The sequence below is a fragment of the Phacochoerus africanus genome, chromosome 8 (genome assembly GCF_016906955.1).
Source record: "Phacochoerus africanus isolate WHEZ1 chromosome 8, ROS_Pafr_v1, whole genome shotgun sequence".
In the NCBI taxonomy this organism is placed as follows: domain Eukaryota; kingdom Metazoa; phylum Chordata; class Mammalia; order Artiodactyla; family Suidae; genus Phacochoerus; species Phacochoerus africanus.
This window is the reverse complement of record NC_062551.1, coordinates 58,724,363-58,733,379: the sequence shown is the minus strand read 5'-3', so window position 1 is coordinate 58,733,379 and position 9,017 is coordinate 58,724,363. Positions and strand designations below refer to the sequence as shown.

Sequence of the window (9,017 nt, the reverse complement as noted above, 5' to 3'; positions counted from 1 at the left end):
TGGCTGTCACTTCAAACACTAGGGTGTTGCTTCAAACTCTGGTGTTTCTGGAGAACCTATGTCAGGTGTCATCTGATGAGGGGAGGAGGGCTTGACGGTCCAGAAAGGGCTTAAGGGGTGAGTGTTGAATTCATGTGTCCCAAATTCGGCCCCAATTACACCCATTTATTCAGTTACTTGAACCCTATTCTGTGTATGAGCAAAGGAATGGAGATCAATATCACACACCAGATAATGTGGAAATTAAAAACAAAGGAAACTATATTGCAGGAAACTGAACCAGAGCATGCAGGTGTTTAAGGTGTGGGCACACACCTGCCATGTGGGCTGCGCCTCATGTCCCAGGTGAGAGAGGACAGGCCGTCAGGGAGCGGCGTCCGAGGAGGAGGAGAGCACCTCGGTGTAACAGAGGCAGAGCCCTGCACAGGGACTCCCCAGTCCTCCGCCCGCACCCACACCCCGTCTCTCCCTCCATGGTCTCAGCAGGCAGTTCTCACAACACTGCAGATTCTCTTCCAGAACCTTCTGGGCCCATCAGGTCATTTCTAAGGCTCTGCCACTCTGGACGGTGCCCTGTGGCCTCTGTGCTCAGCTCCTGGCCGCGTCTTGGGTTCCTCCATGGCCGTGTCGAGCCTGGAAGAGCAGAATCCCGAGGCCCAGCAGGATCAGGCCAGCCACGGCCATACGGACAAGGTTCTCCACTGTGTAGTCTTGGGGGGGAGAGGGTAGGGGTTGTGGACAGAGAGGTCGCAGAGGTCAGGGCAGATCCCAGTCCCCCCCCAGAATCCTGGGCACTGCCTCCCTTTATGGGACATGAACCCCAGAACCCAGCCCCATAACTGAGGATTCCTCCTCCTCACCACTCGTGGGATTTGAGTGGTTTTGTGGTGGGCAGATGGTGTCTGCTGGTCCTGAGAATCATGAAGTGGGGATGTGAGTGAGGAGCTGGGGACACACAGCCCTTCCCCAGGTTCTGTGTTCTCAGTGTCCCCAGTTCTCCTGGCACAGCTTTTGCACGGTTCCTTAGTGAACCCTGTCTCTACTTTGCTGGGTTTCCCCTGGGCTGCTGGAGCATTTTGTTCATGTATTCTTTTTTGATTAAATTATTCTTCATACAGTTTGGTATATTTAGTGTGAGGCACACACACCCTTGCAAATCCATATTTCCTAAAGGTAATGTAATGTTCACAGGTAATAAAAACCGTATTTCTGCCTTCTTGGAGCATGAGATATATGGAAGATCAGTAACAAGTGTGACAACACAGGAGATGAAAAAATAGGGACTTAAGGGTGAATATTTGTAAATTGTGTAGAAGAATAAGTGTAGTATTTATATAATAGTAGGTATGTATTTACCTACATATAAAAGATATATTTTTGTATACTTTTGCTTTGGCTGCTCCTGTGCCATGTGGAAGTTCCTGGGCCAAGGACTGAACCCATGCCATGGCAGTGACCCAAGCCGCTGTAGTGACAATGCTAAATCCTTAACTTGCTGTGCCACAAGGGAACTCCCTATAGACATTTTTTTGTTATAATGTGTTACATATATTACATTGTATAAATTACCTATCATACATATAGTAAATGCATGCACATATCTGTTAAATGCTAACGTTACATGTCAATATGTCTATATGCAAGTATACACCTATAAAAAAATTCACCTACATACCCGTGTATATAACATGTGTGTATCTATATATACAGATACTCAGAGGAGAAAGAGGGGAAATTCATACATGTAGCACAGATTGGGCCAGTTACTAGAAATACAAAGGCAATAAGGAGGCAGGTCTCCAGGAAGTTCTTGGTGTGTTCTTAGGAGTCAGGTCAAGTTTGTGGGGTTTAGAGAGGAGGCAGAGTAGAAGAGGAGCAGACGTGTGGACATGTAGCTCCTTTGAGACCGAACAGGGTTGGCAGGACAGAGGAAAGAGGCCCCACCACCATCTTTCTCGTTTTGCAGACATGTGGAAACTTAGGTTGCTGCAAAGTTCTCCAACCAAGAGCAACAATAGAGACATGCACAGGTACAGAGCAAACAGCCGTGCACCACAGGTGCGCTGGGCGGTCATCCATGGAGTTACTCCTGTGAGCCCTGCACCATCCCTCCTTGGTCTCAGATATGCACAGAGCAGCATGGAGGGCCTTGCTGAGTGGTCCCCACAGGTGGGGATGCTTGTCTATACAGGAGAGTATCTGTGGAGAAGGGGGAGGCTGGGACTCCAGAGGCTCAGATTCTGAGATGGAGACATTGGCAGGAGAGACTCTGTCTAGATGGAGTGGTATATCTATTGTAGCATCTGTACTGGCCCCTGGGGAGGTCCCTCTCCTAACCCAGGGGGAAGTGGGCCTGAGAGAGCCCAGCCTGGGGCTGCCAGGCAGAGCGCTGGGGAAGGTCCCATGCCCCCTCCTTGGCCAGAGCGAACCTGTCGTAGCTGATGGCAGAGCAACACTGGAGGGTCAGGCTCTGTCCAGAGGCCACAACAGGGCCCTGCGGGGTCAGGAGGGAGGGCTTCCCAGAGTCCCCTGGGGAGAGAGAGCCCTGAGTTAGGGGCTGCTTCCCCCATGACCCCCTTGTCCCCCCTGACCCCCAGGTCTCACTGTCTCTCACACTCTGGGTTCTGATCCAGGAGCCCCACTCCCTCAGCCACCCCCTCACATGGGGCTCTGCTCTGAGCCAGGCCCCCAGGGACCTGCCTGGGGCCCCAAAGCCTCTGGGACCAGGCTGGGCCCCCCTCACCTGAGACCAGGAGCTCCAGGGGGTCACTGGGGTGTGACCACACCTGGGGTTTGTCTCTGAAAGAGCCATAGCATCTGAATGTCCCCCTGTGGCTGGGGGTCACGGGGCCCATAGGAAACAGGGCCCGGGTCTGCCTATTAGGGTATCTCTGTGTGTCCAGAGTCCAGGAGGACTTGTGTTCTCCTTCCTTAGTCAGAATGAACCTCTCATATCCGTGCCCTGAGCCACACTGGAGGGTCACATTCCCTCCTGAGGCCACCACAGGGCTGGGCAGGGCTGAGAGGGCGGGTTTCTCATAGGCTCCTAGGAGAGAAGGAGGCAGCTGGTTACATGGGGCTCACAGCCCCTGAGCTCCCCCAGGGCTGGGCTGTGAGAGGGACCCCCCCTGAGAGCAGACCCCTGCCTGAGGGCAGAGCCTGAGGCTGGGCCCCCTGAGTGTCCTCTCACCTGTCACCACCAGCTCTAGCGCATCACTGGGCTCTGACCTGCCAGTGGGGCTGATATAGTAACAGCGGTATCTCCCTGCATAGGCCTCAGTTGTGAATGGGATGGAGAACTTGGCCTTGTCCCTAGCCTCCAGTGGGCTCAGTCGGTACCAGGGAGTTTGCCTTCCCTCTTTATCCAGATGGAACTCCTTGGCCTCCAGGGTCCCCTGACACCAGATGGTCACAGGGCTATACCAGGGGACCAGAGGGCCTGGCTCAGCCCAGAGGGTGGGTTTGGGGAGGGTCCCTGGAAGGACATGAGAGACCAGGTCACAAGACCTCCCCACCCCCAGCTCTCAGCCCAACCCTGCCTGACTCCCCACCCTTCAGCCCCTCCCTGCCGTCTCCATGCCCAGTGCCTGGGGGTGGCCCCTTGTCCCCACGGAGGAGAGGAGGCATTGGGACCCCTGGGCACCGACTCACCTGCCTGCACCTGGGTCCCCAGGCCCACACTCAGCCCTGGAAGAAAGCACCTGTGAGGACTCGCCCTGGACTCTGAGCAGAACCTCTCGTGCCCGGGCGCCCCCTGCGTGCTGGGTGTCCCGAGAGTATAGGCTGGTGTGGGGAGGGGGCGGGTCCTCCCAGAACAGGGCTTCCCCTCGCCCTGCATCTCACCGAGGCAGAGCAGGGCTGGGAGCGTGGGGGTCATGGCGTCTCCTCCCTGTGGTCCAGGCTGTGCAGCTGGAGGAGAGTCAGGCGCCCTCAGGACAGACAGGGCCCAGGGTGTGGCCCCTTGGAGGCTGGTCCTCCTTGTCATGGGGCTGTCACGTCCACAGCCCCACAGGAAGGGGAACTGCCTCTTCCTAAGAGCTTGGCACTTGTGTCCATGACAAACCTGGTGCCCCTTCCAGGTACAGGTGACCAGGATGTGTCCTCCCTCTCAGAGCCTCCCCTTGGGGTCTCCTTCCTCCTCCGCCCGTCCATCAGCACATCCCTGTGGCTCCTCTATGTGGACAGGGGTCACCAGTCCTGGAGATGCTTCACATAAATGCCCTGCAGAATTCAGGTCATTAGAGACACACATCTAGCATCTAAGTGCAGGTCAACATGGCCATGAGAGCAGAGGAGAAATACAAGACACAAGGGAAGGAAACAGGAGTCCTCCCCCAGCCCAGAGTGTGGGGTTTCTCTCCGTTACAGCCCCTCCCACGACTTCTCTTTTTTCTTGCAACAGCCTCCACCACACCTTCCTGGGAACAAGCCCCAGAGTCTTCCTTCCTCCTTGGTCTCCTCGATCACTTGAGCAGAGTCTCCTCCTCCGGCTCTGGTTCTGTCTTCAGAACTGTGGGACAGAGAGTGGGTTAGTGCTCTGACTCGAGGGACAGAGCTCGTATTATTTAAATATTCCTGGTCATGCTCTGCCCGTGCACCTTGGGCTGTGACATCCCGTCTCCGAGCCTCTGTTTGCTTGTCTGCACCTTGTGGTCTGAACCCCACTCCTCAGAGACGTTGTGAGCTCAGCGGTGCCAGGACATGAAGGGACCCAGTGTTGGCGAATTTGCAGACCTGGTGAAGAGGCCTGGGCAGGGGAGGAGATGACAGGATCCAGGTGTCAGACCTCAGAGTCCCCGCGGATGATTGACGTGCTCTCATCTGCTCCTCACACCAAGCAGTGCTGCTTATGTTTTCTAAGAAACACATAGGCACAGTCTACTGTAGGAAGGGAGAAATGAAACCTCCCCAAATAGAGAGGGAACCACAGCCAAAAAAGAAGAGGAAGAAGCTGCCAAGGCTTAGCCACCCCCAGAGCCTGAATACAACAAGGGGGTTATTTGAGCGGCAGTTTCCAGCTCCCCGTGGACAGGACAGGGACCCCAGGTCCTCACAGGCAGGGAGGGGCTCGGGCGCCAGGTCCAAGCGGGAAGTGGTGTTGCCCCTTTCCCATAACTGTGAACAGGCACTGGGGTATCTCTGCTCACTGACCCAGCCCCAAGGTCAGCCCTCAGCCACATCCCCTGTGTGTTTTGGAAAAGATTTAACGTATTACAGTCTTACGCAGGCATCTGTCTTACGTGTGAGCGTGAGGCTCACCTGGGGGCCATGCCTGCTGGGCACATTCCTAGTTGGATGCTGAGGTGGGGAAAGTGGATGCCAGGGGGCAGGGCAGCTGTAAGAATCTACCCATCTCGGCTCTGAATGTCAGGACAGACCTGGGAGAAACTATGGAAAGTCAGGTATCTGGGAGCTGAGTATCCAATAGAAATGAACACCGGAGAGAAATCCTAATGATAAGCTGTGAGGAGTCGCTACGGAGTTAGTAGTTCGTCTTCTCACATCCGGAGAAAAAGGATACTAGGAATATATGGAACATTTTAATTGAGGTGTGTTTATATATCTGAAAAATTAAAGAACATAAATTCTTGTAACAGTAAAAGGGATCATATTCTAGAGGTATACAGAATTTTAGCAATGAACAAGGGAAATAACTTCCAGGGGCAAAAGAATAATACTTTCATTAATACACTCAAAATATCCTTTTCATCAAGAAGATATAGCCAAAGAGCCAGTTATGAACTTGGAACACAATGTTGAGGAAATTCTGTAGGACACAGTACAGAGAGACCGGAATTAGAAAATCTGGGTATTTGGGGAGGAGGAGGAAGTACTGTGGATGCTCTGACTTTCTGAAGGAAGTCAGGGAGGACAATGTCTGCCGCAGTGTGAGAGGCAAATTCTTGGGTCTTTTACAGAGATGTAGACGGAACATACAAATGCGAGGATGTGTGACTGTGTATGTGAAATGTGTGTCTTGATGTTTCACCACAAAGTAAAGGAAATTGAAGAAAGAAAATGCCAAGAGATAAGGGGACAGTACAAAGCACTGTCAAGGAATTAAGTGTAAGTGAGAAATTCTCTACTCCCTAAAGTATCATTACGGGACAAAGGTGAACGTGTTGCCAGGGGAGAAATGCATGCATATAAGGGACTTGGTCTCGTCCTACCTGCTTGCCCTCACGTCCCCCATGTTAAGCCCCCACGTCAGGCTTCAGCTCTTCTCCCACAGTTGTTTATGCCACTGTTTTCTACTGACCTCTCGTGTGAAGGTGCTAGGATTTGGGCATCATAATTTCACTGAAATTGTGGTGTGAGAGTGAGGTGGAAATTACCATGACCTGTGGGATAGAAGGATATCAGGAGCATCTGTGTGGTACCATGGATGACTCATACTCACTTGTGAAAGTTGATTCTGTCGACAAAATAGCATCTTAAAGGTGGGAATACTACTCAGCCATAAAAAAGAACAAAGTAGGAGTTCCTGTTGTGTCTCTGTGGAAACGAATCTGACTAGGAACCATGAGTTTGAGGGTTCGATCCCTGGCCTTGTTCAGTGGGTTAAGGATCCAGCATTGCTGTGAGCTGTGGTGTTTGTCGCAGATGTGGCTTGGATCTGGCATTGCTGGGGCTCTGGTGTATGCCAGCAGCAATAGTTCCAATTAGACCACTAGCCTGGGAACCTCCATATGTCGTGGGTGTGGCCCTAAAAGACAAAAAAAAAAAAAAAAGAAGAGGAAGAAAAGAACAAAATAATGCCATTTGCTGCAACCTGGATGGAACTAGAGACTCTCATACTCAATGAAGTAAGTCAGAAAGAGAAAGACAAATACCGTATATATCACTTATATCTGGAACCTAATATACAGCACAAATGAACCTTTCCATAGAAAAGGAAATCGTGGACTTGGAGAATAGGCTTGTGGTTGCCAAGGGGGAGGGGGAGGGGGAGGGAATGGGATGGACTGGGAGTCCTGGGTTAGTAGATGCAGACTGTTGCCTTTGGAATGGATGGGCAAAGAGATCCTGCTGTGTAGCCCTGGGAACTATGTCTGATCACTTGTGATGAATCTATACATGTATGTGTAACCAGATCAACATGCTATACAGTAGAAAACTGGTGTGGTGAAAAGGGAACCCTCCTGCACTGTTGGTGGAAATATAAGCTGGTACAACCACTATGGAGAACAGTGTGGAGGTACCTCAGAAAACTATACATAGAACTACCATATGACCCAGCAATCCCACTCTTGGACATATATCCAGACAAAACTTTCCTTGAAAAAGACACATGCACTCGCATGTTCACTGCAGCACTATTCACAATAGTCAAGACATGGAAACAACCCAAATGTCCATCAACAGATGAATGGATTAGGAAGATGTGGTATATATACACCATGGAATACTACTCAGCCATAAAAAGAACAAAATAATGCCATTTGCAGCAACATGGATGGAACTAGAGACTCTTATACTAAGTGAAATAAGTTAGAAAGAGAAAGACAAATACTGTATGATATCACTTATATCTGGGATCTAATATAGGACACAAATAAACCTTTCCATAGAAAAGAAAATCATGGACTTGGAGAACAGACCTGTGGTTGCCAAGGGGGAAGGGGAAGGAGTGGGAGGGAGTGGGATGGATTGGGAGCTTGGGGTTAATAGATGCAAGCTATTGTCTTTGGAATGCATAAGCAGTGAGATCCTGCTGTGTAGCACTGGGAACTATGTCTAGTCACCTATGATAGAGCATGATAATGTGAGAAAAAATAATGTATATATGTACATATAACTGGGTCACAATGCTGTACAGTAGAAAAAAAATTGTATTGGGGAAGTAACAGTTGAAAAATAAATTAATTTAAAAAAAAGAAAATTGCATCCTTGGTCATGTGTATTCCCAGGTATTTGATTTTTGGGGGTGCAATTTTCAAAAGTATTGTATTTTTGTAGTCCTTTTCTAAAGTTTCATTGTTAGTATACAGAAATGCTACTGATTTCTGAATGTTAATCTTATATCCTGCTACTTTGCTGAATTTGTTGATGCGTTCAGGTAGTTTTTGGGTTGAGTCCTTAGGGTTTTCTATATATAGTATCATGTCATCTGCATACAGTGACAGTTTTATCTCTTCTCTTCCTATTTGGATGCCTTTTATTTCTTTTGTTTGTCTGATTGCTGTGGCTAGGACTTCCAATACTATGTTGAATAAAAGTGGTGAGAGTGAGCATCCCTGTCATGTTCCAGATTTTAGTGGGAAGGCTTCCAATTTTTCTCCACTGAGTATTATATTTGCTGTGGGTTTGTCATAAAAGGCTTTGATTATGTTAAGGAATGTTCCCTCTATACCCACTTTGGTGAGAGTTTTTATCATAAATGGATGTTGGACTTTGTCAAATGCTTTTTATGCATCTATTGAAATGATCATGTGGCTTTTGACTTTTCTTTTGTTAATGTGGTGTATGATGTTGATTGATTAACGTATGTTGAACCAACCTTGTGAACCTGGGATGAATTCCACCTGGTCATGGTGTATGATCTTTTTGATATGTTGTTGGATTCAGTTGGCTAAAATTTTGTTGAGAATTTTTGCATCTATATTCATTAAAGATATTGGCCTATGTTTTCTTTTTTGGTGGTATCCTCGTCTGGTTTTGGAAGGAGGGTGATGGTGGTGTCATAGAATGTCTTTAAGGAATTCCTATCGTGGCTCAGTGGTTAACGAATCCGACCAGGAACCATGAAGTTGTGGGTTCGATCCCTGGCCATGCTCAATGGGTTAAGGATCTGGTGTTGCCATGAGCTGTGGAGTGGGTGGCAGACGCAGCTCGGATCCTATGTTGCCGTGGCTGTGGCGTAGGCCATTGGCTACAACTCCAGTTCAACCCCTAGCCTGGGAACCTCCATATGCCATGGGAGCGGCCCTAGAAAAGGCAAAAAGACAAAAAAAGAATGTCTTTGGGAGTGTTCCTTCTTTAACCTTTAGGAAAAGTTTAAGGTGGATGGGTATAAG

At 49.5% G+C, this 9,017-nt stretch overlaps 1 protein-coding gene across 9 annotated transcripts; it reads right to left on the bottom strand.

The window, feature by feature from the left end:
• Nucleotides 1-235: 235 nt before the first annotated feature.
• Nucleotides 236-4,858, bottom strand: LOC125132773 (leukocyte immunoglobulin-like receptor subfamily A member 5). Of its 9 annotated transcripts, none has more exons than XM_047790465.1 (7): nucleotides 4,599-4,856; nucleotides 4,415-4,510; nucleotides 3,652-4,221; nucleotides 3,191-3,475; nucleotides 2,744-3,046; nucleotides 2,430-2,529; nucleotides 236-710 (listed from the first exon to the last, which is right to left on the bottom strand). In XM_047790465.1, the coding sequence occupies exons 3-7, from the start codon at nucleotides 3,983-3,985 to the stop codon at nucleotides 494-496; spliced, it is 1,239 nt and encodes a 412-aa protein (XP_047646421.1). In that variant the 5' UTR covers nucleotides 3,986-4,221; nucleotides 4,415-4,510; nucleotides 4,599-4,856; the 3' UTR covers nucleotides 236-493. The 9 variants fall into 9 exon arrangements, with proteins under 9 accessions (XP_047646421.1, XP_047646425.1, XP_047646420.1 ...); XM_047790469.1 differs by having other exon boundaries at nucleotides 3,652-3,687; nucleotides 3,844-4,510; nucleotides 4,599-4,854; XM_047790464.1 differs by having other exon boundaries at nucleotides 3,652-4,510.
• Nucleotides 4,859-9,017: the final 4,159 nt, after the last annotated feature.

Bases quoted from the DNA above. Each gene is read 5' to 3' on its own strand.
- LOC125132773 (XM_047790464.1), bottom strand. From the start codon at position 3,985: ATGACAAGGAGGACCAGCCTCCAAGGGGCCACACCCTGGGCCCTGTCT. The intron at 3,047-3,190 runs GTGAGAGGACAC...CTTCTCTCCTAG, and splicing joins GCTAGAGCTGGTGGTGACAG to GAGCCTATGAGAAACCCGCC. The intron at 711-2,429 runs GTTCGCTCTGGC...CTCCCCCCCAAG, and splicing joins TCTGCCATCAGCTACGACAG to ACTACACAGTGGAGAACCTT.